Genomic DNA, 15,591 nt, shown 5'->3' on the forward strand with positions numbered 1-15,591 from the left:
ACAATAGCTATCCAGTGTGAATGAATCAAAATTATACCTATTTTTTTTGTCAGATCGGCAAAAAATGTATTTTTTGGTGTGCTGCAGAATTTTAGTAATTACTAGTTTATGTGTGCCGTGAGATGGAAAAGGTTGAAAATGTTGACCTAGTGCAGTAAGTTTCTCTCTTGTCTCTTAATCCTTGGTAGATAGAAATGGACATCTTAAAGAGGAGGTACTAAAAAAGCTAGCGGTAAGCTGACCTTTTACCCCCACTGACTGGCCAAGTATGGTAGCCAGCAGGATTGAGACCTATCTTAAGTCTAGGTCTGTGAGCCATCTTTGGCACATGGTCTAAAAAGTTGCTGACCCTAGTCTAAACCTTGAGATCTTAAGAAGAAACTACTCTGTGAAATGCAGTTAATATTCTGAAGGATTATACAAGCTAAGACAATTTATATTATGGGATGAATTAATCTATATTTTAGAAGTAGTTGGTGTGGGCAGGGTCATATTTGTTTGTGACAGAATTTTTATATTACAGTGTTCCACAGAAGAGACTTTTGGTGCCATTCATGGACAGAACATAGGTTGATTCAGTATATCATTCTCTATAGTCTTGTGCTTTAGGCAGTAAGAACTTCCATTTCTTGGGATCAGAATTTGGATAACAAAATAGCTTTAAAAAATGTACAGGTATCTAGGATATAGAAACCTTTGAGAAGTTAGCAGATTTTAAGTTTTTCTCCAGTTTTTAATTTTTAAAAACAGTTTTACTTATTTTTTTTTGGAGAGAAGGGGAATGGAGGGAGAAATAGAGGGAGAGAAACATCGATCTATGAGAGAAACACTGATCAATTGCCTCTTGCATGCCCCCAGCTGGGGCCCTGGTCCATAACTCAGGCACGTCCCTTGCCTGGGAATTGAACCAGAGATCTTGTGGTTCACAGGCCGGTGCTCAACCCACTGAGCCTTACCATCCAGGGCCTCTCCAGTTTTTAAAAAAGTATTATAATCATCACCCAAGGATATGTTTATTGATATTAGGGAGAGAAGAAGGGGGCAAGGGGGAGAGAGAGAAACATTGTTCTGAGAGAGAAATATCCGTCAGTTTCCTCCCATACTCACCATGACCAGGGATCAAACTTGCAACCTTTTGGTGCTCAGGACAACACTCCATCCAACTAGGCTGCCCAGGCAGGGCACTCTAGTTTTTAGTAATTAGATTACATGATTTAAAAATATGAAAATGAGCCCTGGCTGGTGTGGCTCAGCTGGTTGGAGCCTTGTCCCGTGACTGAAAAAGGTTGAGGGTTCCATTCTTGGTCAGAGCACATACCTAGGTTGCTGGTTCGATTTCCAGTCTGGGAGCGTACTGGAGGCAATTGATTGATTTGCCTCCAGTTTCGATATTTCTCTTCGCCTCTCTAAAAGCCATGAAAAAATGTCCTCAGGTGAAGATAAAAAACAAAAATGAAAAGGAGAACAGAATTTGCTAATAAGGGCTAATATTTTATGTACCATATTTTGCTGTGTATAATGCGCACTTTTTTTGCCCAGAATTTTGAGTGGAAAAATAAGGATGCTCATTACACAGCAAGTATATTGATTACGTACCATGGCTATGATAATCTCATGTATAATGTGCACAAAAACGGTGCATTGTACATGAGAGTGCATTATACATGTCAAAATATGGTATTTTGGGGTTTTTTTTTTCCTACTACATGTCTTTTTCTATAGAAAAATTACAATATACATAATTGTGTAAAGTTTTTTTTTTTTTAACTCCTCACCCAAGATATGCTTTATTGATTTTTAGAGAAGGGTTGGGGGAGGGGGGAGAGAGCGAGCCAGAGGGCGGGGGTGTGAAAGAAACATTGATGTGAGAAAAACATTTGTCAGTTGCTTCCGTAATGTGCCTTGACCTGGGATTGAACCCCAACCTTTTGTTTAATGGGATGAGGCTCCAGTTAACTTCATGGCAAGGATTTTTTTGAATATGGAAATCTGTATATGTTTCAAAATGTAAAAGGCCTTAAAGAGTCTTGTTATTCCAAGGTATCTGATTAAATAGTTTTGTAATATATTCTCTCAATAATGTTTAACCCAGTGATTATTTACGTCTGTCGTACTATAATATATGTAGATATATCATATTCTGTGCCCCATATTTTGCCTAACAAAATTTTGACAGTTTCATTTTTAGTGAATACATCATTTTCCTTCTCATTACAGAGTTAAACAAAAACTCTTAAGGTTGTCTTCCTGTTTTATAACTTGTTTTTAAAATTCTGCAATAGTGTTTTTTCTTCTGCTTCTTTTATTAACTATATATGTAGTCTCCCTTTTCATCTCCTTCAGATAGTTGTTTCAGACACCTTTTAATGAGTTTGCATTGCTTCTTTTCCCTGTAGTTAAATTTTCAATTTTGCCTTTGGTTATTTCTTCCCTTTGAGCAGAATAGATTATCTTTCTGTTGGTGGAAAGCCAAAAGGTACCTTTTACTTGGTGCTTTAGTGATTGTTTGCCTCTCCGATCTTAATTTTGAAGTTGCTGTTTATCTTACCTGCTTCTTTCCCTCAGGTTCTGCAAGTACTTTGGTCTTTTGTTGCCCTTGTGCCACAGTTCCTACTTTTTTCAAGTAATGGGTCATTGATTGGAATCTTCAAGATTATCTTCTTACTTTTTTTTTTTTTTTTTTAATTTCTTGGTCTTTACCTCTTCCTTGTTTTTAGTACAGGTTTATTGTATTTGGAAAAGTTTATTGTATGATTTAGGGTATTGCCAGCTTTTCTCTAGTTTCATAACTGAAGTTTTATTTTAAATTTTTAAGTATTCATTTTGCTTGATTTGGGGGCGGCAATGGGGAGAGCCTTTCCCCTGCACTCTCCTGTTTGTAGGCTTGCAGTAGGTGTCTGGGTTAAATCCAAAAATTTTTTTGAATTGAGTATGCTTAGAGTCAAGAAATATTGGAGTATCTATTATGTGTTAATTAATGTATTAACTGAGACAAGTGTGAATCTCAGGTTCTGTTGAACAAGGAAAAGGACATTTCTAAGAGTTACAGCACAAATTGTATAGATGTAATTGCTTGGCTTAATACTCAAAAGAATAATACACTTTGTGAAAATAATGTCAAAATTAATCTCACTGACTCCTGCCAGATGGCATCTAAGGTAGATTCTTGAGGCATATTACAATTGCAAAATGTGGATGTCGGCATCAATTTGTGTGCCCAGTGTTGAATTTAGTTAAATGTTGCCTGATACTTAAAAGATCAAGTGTTTGCTCTAGGCACTTTATTTTTAAAAATACACACTTTGTAAATGAAGGTATAATATAAAAGTTACTCAGAGTTTAGGCTCTGGTGGGTCAGTTGTATTTTATTTCTCCCTCTAAATGGATTAGGTGGCAAAAAGTGAATAAAGAGAAAGTGGTTAAATTCCTATTTGGAGTAGAGTGACATAATGACAAGCAAGTATACTTTGCACTGGTATTCTGGAGAGCTGGATTCGGCTCTTGGGTATGTCTCTTGATGTATTTCTGGGGCAGGTCATTTTGGATGAGAATTTCCTCTTATGTAAATAAGATAATCATATCAGGCATGGATTTTGCACTTAAGTTTATGGATCCCTCATGTACATTCTTCATGCTGTTGGGCAGTCCTCCTTGCCCATAGCTCCTTTCCTGTTTTCCAGTAGTAACCTTTTGAAATCTTCATTCTCTCTTGCTCTTCTCATACATGTTAATCACAGGTTCAGTCAAGAGGCATACACATCCTCGCTGCCATGTGCCATTCTCTTGCCTTGAAGATTGATGGAGATTGATGTACCTTTCTTTCAATGTAAGGCTTATACTCTTAATATGTTTCCCTCCTTAGGATCTTGTTCCTAAACTATACCGTATTTCCAGCCATTTTCTTTCAGTCATTTTTTCCTCTTGCATACGTAAACATGCTTAAGACTTACTATATTTTCAAGGAAAAACGGCAAAATCACATACAGACCCGCACACACAGCCTTTGTCTACCATGCCTCCTCTTACCTCATTGGCTGTTATCTCTTCTCTGTCCTCTTCTTAGCCCACCATTTGCAAGGGAGAGGTGGTGTTTCCTGTCCATTTAATTTACCTATGTACTTTCCTCTCCTATCATTTCTAGAAACAACAATTTCTAAATCATATGGACATTTTTCAGTCTTGTGTGTCTGGCCTTCCTGTGTCATTTGAATTCTGCCTATCCATTTTATTCCTCTTGGTGTCTGCAATATCACTTAGTTGATCCCCCCCCCCAATACTGGACATTCTAGATTAGCGATTTCAATTCATATGCATGCTGAAGTTTGATAACCACAGTCCTAGACTTTTCTCTCTGATTGTGGAGGTTCTATTCTTGAAATGTTTCTTGATTCCCATTTCTGTTTTACCTTTTATTGTTATCAGACCCTCATCTATCCTTAGGTCTATTTGGAATCTTAATAGTTGATGTGCCATCTTACCTGTAGGTCTTAAACCCAAAATTTTTAGTTTTAGGCCCTTGATGGTACAGCTCAGACTTATTTCTAGATCCACGTTCTTCCCAGATTCCATGTTTCAGCTTCAGTGAGCTACTAAGCATCCCTCCCATATAAGTCATTCTCTCATTTCTTGGTGCCATTTCTGATAGCTCAAGCTTTTTAAAAATTTTATATTTAAATATTTTTATTGATTTGAGAGAGAGGAAGATGGGGGAAGAAGCAGAAAAACATCAATGTGAGAGACTTCAGTAGTCTATCTCCCATAAGTGCCCTGACTGGGGACCAAACCTGCAACCTAGGTATATGTCCTGACTGGGAATCGAACCCCCAACCCTTTGGTCTAAGGATGACACTCCAACCACTTGAGCCATACCAACCAGGGCACAGCTCTAGCCTTTTAAGCTGTACCTTTTCAGCTTGCTGAGAGCAACATTAAGTCACCTTTTCTTCATTTAAAATATTACCTTTGATACTGCTTTTCATACCATTTAGCATAGCATATTTTAGGATAATTATTCATTTATGAATTGGTCAGCTAAACTGGATTTCTCAAAGAAAGGACTACTTTCTTTGTAAAAGGATTAGGTTTCTCTGGATATCCCCCAAGCTTGGAATGTCATGGTTCTCTCATATTTTGACTTTTTAAGAAAGGTAAATGTGTAATTATTTTTCTTTATTTGTTCAGGCACTCAGGCATATAGCATAGTCATAAAGAGCATGGACTTGAGGTTTAACCCATGTCAGTGCTCACTCTGTCACCTGTCGGCTTGGTGATTTTTTGTCATTTTTTTCTCTTAATTTCTTTTCTTGCTTAGATGGTAGACTGATGACTCCCCTCCTTTTTTCCCAGACTCAGCAGTCATTTAATTGTACTTACAGGCACTCATTAAGTGGCAGCCATCATAGGACAGGCACTGTTTAAGAACCTTATGTATGTTGTTTCTAATACTTAACCCTAAAGTTAGTAATATTATCTCTAGTTTAATGGAGAAAGAGACAGATGGAGGTAAGGTATTTGCATGTCTAATTGTTATTAAGTAGTAGAGCCAAGATTTTTGCCTCCTTATTTCTGTTTTATAGTTGGTCTCCTAGGGTATATACATCAGTAAGCTCCTTGTAAGCAGGAGTTGTTTTAGTTGCCTGGGTATGTTAGGACCTCTCGGTTTCCCGCTTTTAGGTTTCCAATTTTTACGGGAAACCATTTTAAAGACAGCTTGTTTGAAGTCCTTGCCATTCGTACTTAAGAATGACTTCTGTCAAAGCAAGAATGGCTTCTCTTTTATTGTAGAGTTTTTAAATACTGCCCCAGGTATGTTTAACCCAATCATACTTTCTCCTAAGGCGTGGTAGTTTCCTTCTTGATCTAGTGTACAAGGTCTGTCCAGAAGGTATCCAGCCACATAATAGGAAAAATAGAGACATTTATTGAAGAAGGTACAAGATAAAAAAACATTGAACAGAGGACAATTATACCTCGGTCCCCTTCAAAGTAGGCACCTTGAGACCTCACATAGTTCTCCCATAGTTCGCCATCAGCTACCGTGTTACATTTTCTTGAATTTCATTTATGGTCTGAAATCTCTCCCTTTTCAAAGGTGACTTTAGTTTTGGGAAAAGCCAGAGGTCCAAATCTGGGTTGCAGGGGGGCTGAGTCATCTGGATGATTTGATGTTTTGCTAAAAAACTCTGCACAAGACGTGATAGCATGAGCAGGCGTGTTGTGATGAAGCTGCAGTCACCAGTTAGTTGCCCATAGCTGCAACCTCCTGAATCATCTGAGTAGTTTCTATGGAGGAATGTTCAAGTTTAACTCATAATCTGATGCACATTTGTTGCCCTACTAGCTCAGTCATTTTGAATGCAACAGCCACACAGTACACATGCTCACTCAACTGTGTCTACCGTCCCCAATGACTAGTACAGTGAAGTCGTCATTGTTCACACATGCATATTCCAGTCTACTCTCCTTGGTTGTCAGGTTACATCAGTGTGGTGCAAACCATTCTCATTATATTAACAATGGAGAGACTTTTTCTGGACAGACCTCGTATATAGTTGTTGACATCTGCAGTTCCAGATGCCATTACTTGTTGCACCTAGGCTACTTTGTTTTGTAACACTTACATTTCCTTATTTGTACAATAGAAATAATAAAATGGCTTATGATACTCATTGGCATGTTTGTTTTGCTTATTTTGGAATAAACTGATCAGTAAAGAGCTATGCAAGTTGTGCTTATTACTGTTGGTATTAAATTCCAGTATCATAATCTGAAGCCAAACCAAGTCTCCTTGGAGGACAACATCAAAATAGAGTGCATAAGGAATCAGTGGGGAACACACTGGGTAAATAAGATTCATTTTAAATGTCAGTTCTGAAAGCTGAACACTTTCTGCAGATACTGTGTTGGATGAAAGCTTTTTTTTTTTTTTTTAAATCATCTTTACTGTGAAAATAATGCAATTTTCCTTAAGTGTTTAGAGTTCCCTATCAAATAGGTAATAGGTAATGATTACATGAGTAAACATTAGCTTGGATTGGGGCTGTTCATAACTCTGTTCTGTGTTATACTAAATTGGAGATTTGTCCTCCTATCAAATTTAGTTCATGTGGTAAAAATTCTGTATAAATACTGACTTCTGTGGCCATTTGACTAGGAAGAACTACCATGTTCTAAAGTTAATTTTTGCAATCTTTGGTGTTGAAAGTTTTGCACCAGACAAATGGTTGAATTTGTTTCTTTAAAATTTTTTTACCCTAGCCTTAACCTCTCTTTTAAGAGAGGTTAAGTTATGAAATTGGAGGAAAATCAATTTTCAAAGTGTTTGCAGTTGCAGTTTCGTTGAAAGAATAGCCTTACAAAATTTTAAGAGTGAGTTTTTAAATGTAGGTTAATATACAATTCTGTTTATCCTGAAGTTGTTTATGTAAAAAATACTTACTTACATAAAACTCAGGTGCTGGTTAACCTGAACAGTAAGTTTGTTAGATGCTTAGAGCTGTGAACAGTCATGATTTTGTTTTTAATCTTGAACACATCCATTAGTGTTTTTGTACTTTTTCTATTGAATTCAGAGTTACATATGCCATCTATTTAAGTGCTTTAGGACTTACTATGAGAGGTTTTATATGAAAAACCTTGGTTGATAATTTTCACAGAAATGAAGGTATATCCATTGTTAGAAGAGTATTGAGTAGTATGTTTCAAGAGTTGATAGGCTTATTAATAGCTGGACTTTAAAATTTCTAGTGTCAACATTACAAGATATTCTATTAAGGTGGACTCTGAATTCTTATTTCAGGTTATTAAAATACAAATTGTAGCAATAGTTTTTATATTAGTGTAACTCACTTTAATGTTTTAAAAATTAATAAAATAAGGTAGGCATAAGTAATTGGTCAGTACAGTACAGAATATTTATATAACAAGAATGAAATTTGTTACATGCTGCAAACTTGGGCTCTTAACCAAAGCCAGAGAGAAGTTCAGTCTTGGTTAAAGTTGAGGTAGTGGTGATCTCTGGAAAGGATAGGTCTAAAGGATAGGTCTCCTTTGTATGAGAGTTCAGAGGACTAGTTCCTCAACACATCACTTGAATTTTCTAAATTTGGATTTGCCTGTAATAAAAGAGGTTGAACTTGGTCATCCTCCAGGGTTCATTCTAGCTCTGGATTTTTTGATACCTGGCAGAGGGGGAGATCCTACATGTATCATATGTTAACCCTATATTTATTTTTTGGGTATTCAGCTTCAAAGTTTAACAGAGTCTGGTCTTCCTCTTTTTGAAGATCAGCTTATGCTTTAAAAGTATGTAGCACTAATGCATAACTGTCCTCTTGCTTGCCAGTCTTAACTCTTAAATCTCAAGAATTATTCTTGGACAGGCTGTTGGTCGATAGTGTTGCTGGTTGACAAGCTCTGCAGATTTTGGGAGCATTATTAAAGGTTACTTTGGTAACTAAGGATCAAATTAACAAGTATGACCTGTATAAATTTGAATAATGACTTAACACCCCAGGACATACAGTAGGCATTTAATGGCAGGAAGTGGGTAGGTGAGATCTATCAACCTTGTTCAATAATAGTGTTCTTTGCCATTTAAAATCAAAACAGCGGTAACATGCTCTTCTCTTGTATCCATGATGTTTAGGGTCCAAGTGAAGTAACCCTGAAATGATGTTTGAAGTAGTAAAACTTCCCAGATGAATCCTGAAACAGACTGGCGTTTATTTGATTCTTTAATGGGGTACAGTTGTTCTTTACTGCAGCATAACTAAGAGAACTCTTTTAAAATGTCTCCAATTTTGGTACACACAGAATCAGAGTCTGAGGGCAAAGGCCAGGCATTCATATGTTGATAAAGCTTCTAGGTGGTTGTAATACTCACCCTTAATTAAAAACACTATGTGCCCTGGTTGGGTAGCCCAGGTGGTTAGAGCATTGTCCTAATAAGCCAAGATTGCAGGTTCGATCTCTGGTCAGGGCACATTACAAGAACCAATGAAAACATCAATAAGTGGAACAGCAAATTGATGCCTCTCCCTCCCGGTTCCTTCCCCTCTCTCTAAAAAGCAATAAAAATTAATACAACAGTAAAAATTCACTTTTGAAACTATATTACTAGAAATTTAAAACTTACGTTGACAGTGGCTTTTATTGTGAAATGTCCCCTCAAATTTTATTTTACCACTAGTATATATATATATATATATTTTATAAAGATTTTATTTATTTACTTTTAGAGAGGGGGAGGGAGGGAGAAAGGGAGAGAAACATCAATGTGTAATTGCCTCTCACACACCCCCTCCTGGGGACCTGGCCTGCAACTCAGGCTTGTACCCTAGACTGGGAATCGAACCAGCAACCTTGTGGTTCACAGGCCGGCACTCAGTCCACTGAGCCACACCAGCCAGGGCCACAGGTAGTATTTTCATAACAATAATAAGTTAGTATGTAATTATTATATAGTATGCTATATGATAGGCACTGTCTTAAGTGATTTGCTTGGGTTTTCTCATTTAATGCCCACAACTACTCTCTGAGGTTCTTTAACCCCATTTGAGAGACTGAAGCACAGTAAAGTATATAGAGGGATGTGCAAAAGTAGGTTTACAGTTGTTCAAATGGAAAAAGACATACAGGTTATGGTTATAAAATACAAGAATAAACTCGTTTGCTTACTCACAATTGTAAACCTACTTTTGTCTACTCATGTATACAAGGTCATGCAACTTGCTGGTGTTGGAGTCAGCATTCAAACTCAGCCAAAGGCAGTTTGACTCCAGAGCTCTACCTTTGTAACTACTGTGCTAGAAGGACCTACCTTATTGCTTACAAAGGGTAAATAACAAAAGTGACTCCTTTTATCTCATACTTCAGACTCCCAAATATTTTTCTCAAAGGCAGTCAGTATTAACAAAATCTGTTTTGTGAATCCTTCCATCAATTTTCAATGTGTACACTATAACATGTAAAAATAAGCATACAAGCCTTTTTAACATATACACAGATGGGATTTTATACTTTTTACCCCTAACATATCTTGGAAAGATCTTTCCACATTAGTACATATACATTTAATCTTTTTTTCTTTCTAAAATTGACAGTAATTACACTAGTAATAAGTTTATTTTGTATATTAATCAATGATGTGGACATGTATGGGAGGCAGAAGTCTTTCTACTGAACTGGGTCAGCATGTAACTCAGAAGAAAACCCACTTTCCTGTTATACGGAATCTCTTAAAACAAAATTCAGTAATAGATTGTTATTATTGTTTGCATTCTCTTTGGTGCTTTCTGTTTGCATCAGTTTCTCTAATGTCATTTGATCATTTTCTTCCTTTCCCAGTAGACAGAAGTAATTAAGAACTCTACTTCTAGTCTGATTTGAGGTTTAAGAAAAGTTGTGACAGATTTGGTTTATACAAATGGTAATTCTTTCTATAATGGTAACATTAGCCTGTTTTTTCAGTCAATCTGATTTTCTTTGAGCATCAGCATGTTTCTACATTATAAATTTCTTATAGAAAGATAAAAAGTTCAGATTAACAACCGTGCTTTGAGCTAACTTGTTAACATGGACTATATTCACGATTTCTTGTTGCTAAAAACTCTGTGCGGTAGATGATATACTGATTTTAAGGAAAAGGCAAACAAAATCTAGAGATTAAGTTTATTGTCCGAGGTCACAACCAGCACAGCTGATGTTGAAATCCAGGATATCTGGGACTGTTTCTCAGTTTACTGTACTTGAGCTACTTTCTCCTCATTTCTCTATTAAAATATGGTAATTTTATGGTTTTCTTTGTATTTATGATTTGTTATTCAAAACAATACTGTGAATTAGGCATGATGTGTTTTTTTTATTTCCTGGCTGAGGAATCTGAGGCCAGGGGTTGTGGTTTGTACAAAGGGAGACAGACTCCTTTTGTACCTGTTCTGTCGCAGGATTCGAACCAAGGTGTTCTGACCTGAGGTGCATTGTCCTTTTCTACAATGTCAAAAATGTGGGAACAAACACATTTCGACTTGTGCTCTGTTTTCTTTGAACTGGGAATTTCCTGGACATTTCATGAGAAATCTAAGTTAATTTTCTGTGCTGTGTTCTATCTAGACTTCATGCCTTGAATTTGGTATATTTCTTTTTTTCTGTTTTGTTAAATTTTATTTTTAAATCATGTTTTCTATTACAGTTGTCTCAGTTTTTTTACGTTTTACTTTTAAATCATGTTTATTAGAATTTGGTATATTTCTGACATTTTATAACATGCTAGTCAGTCAGACTTACTTAGTGTAATAAGACAGTACAGCATTTGTGAAGACTACAACCAAATCGTTACATAAAATTTCCCCTTCATCTTTGTTTTTTATTTGTTTTGTGTTGTAACACATACAGCTGATGTTTTTTTCTTATTTTTTTCCTTTTAGTGAATGGTAGTGTCTAGAAAGGGTATGTCCCTTCAAGAGAGAGGTGCCAATGTCCAACCGGCCTAATAACAATCCAGGGGGGTCACTGCGACGTTCACAGAGGAACACTGCCGGGGCCCAACCACAAGACGACTCAATAGGAGGAAGGTATGTATTAAATGGTATTTGAAGAGGAATTGGGAATAAAAGAAAATGTTTTCAAAACCTCATTATCAGGGCCTTGGCTGGAGTGGCTTGGTTAGGCGTCATCCTGCAATCTGAAAGGTCACAGGTTTGATTTCCGGTTGGGGCACGGGCCTGGGTCGTGGGTTTGGTCCCTGGTTGGGGTGTGTTCGAAAGGCAACTAATCAGTGTTTCTCTCTCACATCAGTATTTCTCTCTTTCCCTTTCTCCCTAGCTTCCCCTCTGTAAATACATACATACATACCCACCCCGTTATGCGGACCAAAACTTGAATGGTTTACTACAAATGGGTATTTTTTTTTTTAATGTTTGAGCCAAGAAACACAACTAAAACAGGGATTCAAAGCAGTTCTTTAATCATTCCCCAAATATGCCAGGCTCAGAATATGGTTCTCAGTCATTGACATTATCAAAAATATAATGAAAGGTTGTTAGTGAACAGAATATCATGCTTTGTTTCCTCTTTCACATCCCTAAACACATGTTACAACACATCTTTAAACCCATTGTGGTCCCTTTCTTTATGTATGGCTTGACTTTATTGAATGGAAGCTTCATTTGTTTTAAGATCTTGAGTTTTGACACCTTATGAGGTTTTTTCCCCTCATTGTCTTTACAACGTGGTGCTTGACAGCCTGATGAGGCAGTCTGACTTTGTTAGCACATCAGTTCTCGTCATTTTCTTAGTTGTCTGCTGTTCAGCTGGTCTGTCGTTGGAATGGTTGTTGTATAGGCAGTAGTGTAAAGAATCAGATGTGTTCTCTTGAGTGTAAAATTCCCTCTCTAATTTAGCCAAACACTGTCATTTTATATATAACTCAGAACTTGCAAAGCCTTATTCTCCAGTCCATGAATTAATCATGTTTAGTTTGCAAAAAATAATGGCTAAATTCTAATATACAGTTTTTTGAGGTGTTACCATGTATATATTGTCTGGTAAATTATAAAAATGTTTTAAAATGTTAAAATGCAAAGAATAAACTGGGACACATCTTTTTGGTGTCAGGCTATTTTAGTGGTTGAGCATGGGTCTTTGGACTAGTATAGTTTTGTATGCAGTTTCTACCTCTGCCATTAAACAGCTATGTGTCCTTTTTTGTTACATCTTTCAGGAAACCTCAGTTTCTTAGTCCATATAGTGGGGATCCCTATTTCATAGGGTTATTGGTTAACTTCATTATTGTACATTAAACTCTTAGCGCAGTGTTTATTTTTGTATGGAGTTCTGCTCTGAAATTGTTTTTTGTTTTTTTTAGATTGAGATAATTCTTTACAGCAGCCACACATTATTTATCCTGTTGATTAAAAAATATCACTGCCCCCTTATAAAAATGTTATGTATTTATTAGAAAATTTGGAAAAAACAAAAAATGCAAATAAAACCATGACAGCTCTACAATCCAATTATAACCAGTTACACTGACCTATATATCCTGTTTTTTACTGCACATGTGTGTATGTGTGTGCATGTGAATGCCCATAAGTAATTTGTATCTTTTGAATAGTTGCAGTTCTATACATGTTAATCCTCAGGTTATACTTAGACACTTGCACATGACTGATAAACATTTTTGGTTGTCACATAGTACATTGCTTCTAAATCCACAGTGATGTTTTGGCACCATTATCTTTTCGACACATCAGTATTATGTAAAATTATTTAAATATTATGTCATATTTAAAAAATACGAGCATGAAACAAATGAAAGTGGTTAATGCTAGTTATTAGATGCATTGGTTTACATAACGAAGTTTTCAAGATAGAACTCAATTAGATTTATAGAATGACATAATGTTTCACTGTAGTTCATGTGTTTTAAGCCAGTCACTTATGTGCTCAGTTGTGAAGGAAAAGAATAAAATTTTAAAATGCATTTGGAATGTCAGAAAACATGCCAAAGAAAATAAAGCGAAGTATAATTAGGGTTTTTATGGGTTTAGCACCCCTGCTCTTTCAGTAATGTAGCCCCAGTTCAGTTCTCATAATTTTAACTTTTACATGTCTTTAGAAAACATTTCCCCACAAAAACAGTACACAAGAGGGGCTGTTTTCTTTTTAAAAAACCTATTATCATGTGTAATTTTTCTGTATCCTTAAAAATTGTTGAAAAACATGACTTTTAAAGTCTTTATGTTCACTTGTGTGGCTATACCATAATTTACTAATAACCTTGAATATATAGATTTTTCCTATTTTATATGGATAAATAAAATTATCAGGAAATAGAAAGTTATATTTTTTAACCAAAAATTTTTATCAGCTCGACTAAGTTGAACTTAGTCAAATTAGTCAAAATTAAAAGATAATTTGCTCAACTGAATTTCATTTTACCGCCTTTTCCAGTTTGATTCCTTTGCTTCAGATAGAATCTCAAAACTGAAAGGGACCCTTGCATCAACCCCCAGACTGACTTTTGGAGCCCCAATAGAGTATTAGTATTACTCTACTAATAATTTTCTAACCTTTAAGAAACTCATGATTTTTATGAGTGAGAGGATTGGGATTAATTGGGAGAGAGCAATTATAACTGTATTTTCATTCTCTTTATTCTGAGTTCTGCAGCTTTGCTTTCCTAAGTAAAATGCTGTTATTGTGGCTTTTGTTTCCTAAAGACAGTGGACTTGGTTTTGTAAGTACAGTGTCCAGCATAAGTAACGCCTGCTTGACTGTGGTTTGTAGGGTAGCAATATGGATGCAATGATTTATAGTTTTTTAAAACTATAAAATACTTGAACATTTCGCCTAAAATGTCATATGGTGTGCTTAAGTGTGATATTGTTATGTTAGAGAATTACTAGGTGATGATTTCGTAATAAAAGATTTTGTAATAAAAGATTTTGTAATAAAAAACAGGGGTGTTATTTGTGCCAGACTATATTCACAGCAGTAGTGATTCAAAAATGGTAATAAATAACAGCATCTACTACAACAGCACTGGTGTGGAATGTTTTAAGTTAAAATATTTTATACTTGTTCTTCCAGTTGAGACTCACAGAAACTCTGTGCTAAGTATATAATCCTTGTGTGATAAACGTGATAGCTTGCTCAACTTTACCCAGTATGTAGAGTTTAGGACTTGATTCCTGACCTCTTGACTCTAAAAAGTTAGTGATTCTTTTCATTATGCCAGACCGTTTTTTACTGCACAAACCACTTAAGTCATATGATGAAGGCCTTAGAGGAAGGTATGAAGTAATTATAATTGAAGAGTATTAATTCATCCAGTTTAAAAGTTAAGTAGCATTTTTTCCTTGATAGAATTTTTTGATTATTTTTGATTCACTCTGTTTCCTTCCAAACTTGCATTAAGCTGCCTTCTTTTCATCATTTTCTTCCTGTGACCTCCCCAGCTCTTCCTCCAAATTAAGGTCACTACTTTTTTTTCAGTAGAGTTTCTCATCCTTAAAATAAAAGAATGCTGGATCTTTGGGATACAGTATATTAATCTCTCCTGATTATTCCCTCTGCTCTTTTCCACTCATCCTTTATCTTTTTCCATAATTGAACTAGACATCTTCCTTTATTTTTCTCTTATCCTTTTTTCGTAAATTTTTGGGCCACAGCTGATCTGTTCCTCTCTTTTCTATTCTCTTTTTCCTCTTTAGTAAATCACTTCTTTCCACTGCTTCTCTCTTTCTTGGCTTGCTCTCAGAGATACTTCCTAGCCTTTTCCACTTCTAGTACAGGTATTTGTAGGCTCCCTCTTCCTCTTGGCTGTGCAGTAGCATTTTTATTATATCATAGGCTTTTTCTTGTTTTTCTCAAATGGCAGTGGTGGGATTGAATTCAGTTTTAAGGCAACCTTGTTTAAGACTGCTGTAGTGATCATTTCTTCTTTGATACTATTTTTGTTATAAAAATGCAACATTTTGACAAAAGAACATTGAGAAGCTTCAGGAAAATTAAGAAAATAAGATAAAATTTAATATGAGCACACAGAGATAGAGGTGGTTAATGTTTCTACTCTATTTTTACTTAATG

The 15,591-nt window shown here is 35.8% G+C and overlaps 1 protein-coding gene across 17 annotated transcripts in view; it reads left to right on the forward strand.

Moving 5' to 3' along the window:
* TRIP12 (thyroid hormone receptor interactor 12) overlaps positions 1–15,591 on the forward strand; it is a 147,342-nt gene that overhangs the window by 28,757 nt on the left and 102,994 nt on the right. For all 17 annotated transcript variants that reach the window (XM_054585560.1, XM_054585558.1, XM_054585564.1 and 14 more), the window contains exon 2: positions 11,427–11,573. In XM_054585560.1, the coding sequence (XP_054441535.1) occupies positions 11,476–11,573 (98 nt within the window). In that variant the 5' untranslated portion in view covers positions 11,427–11,475. The remainder of the gene's footprint in view (positions 1–11,426; positions 11,574–15,591) is intronic.

The sequence above is a fragment of the Pteronotus mesoamericanus genome, unplaced genomic scaffold (assembly GCF_021234165.1).
Source record: "Pteronotus mesoamericanus isolate MK-2021 breed Mesoamerican mustached bat unplaced genomic scaffold, CSHL_Meso_final contig_90, whole genome shotgun sequence".
Taxonomy (NCBI): domain Eukaryota; kingdom Metazoa; phylum Chordata; class Mammalia; order Chiroptera; family Mormoopidae; genus Pteronotus; species Pteronotus mesoamericanus.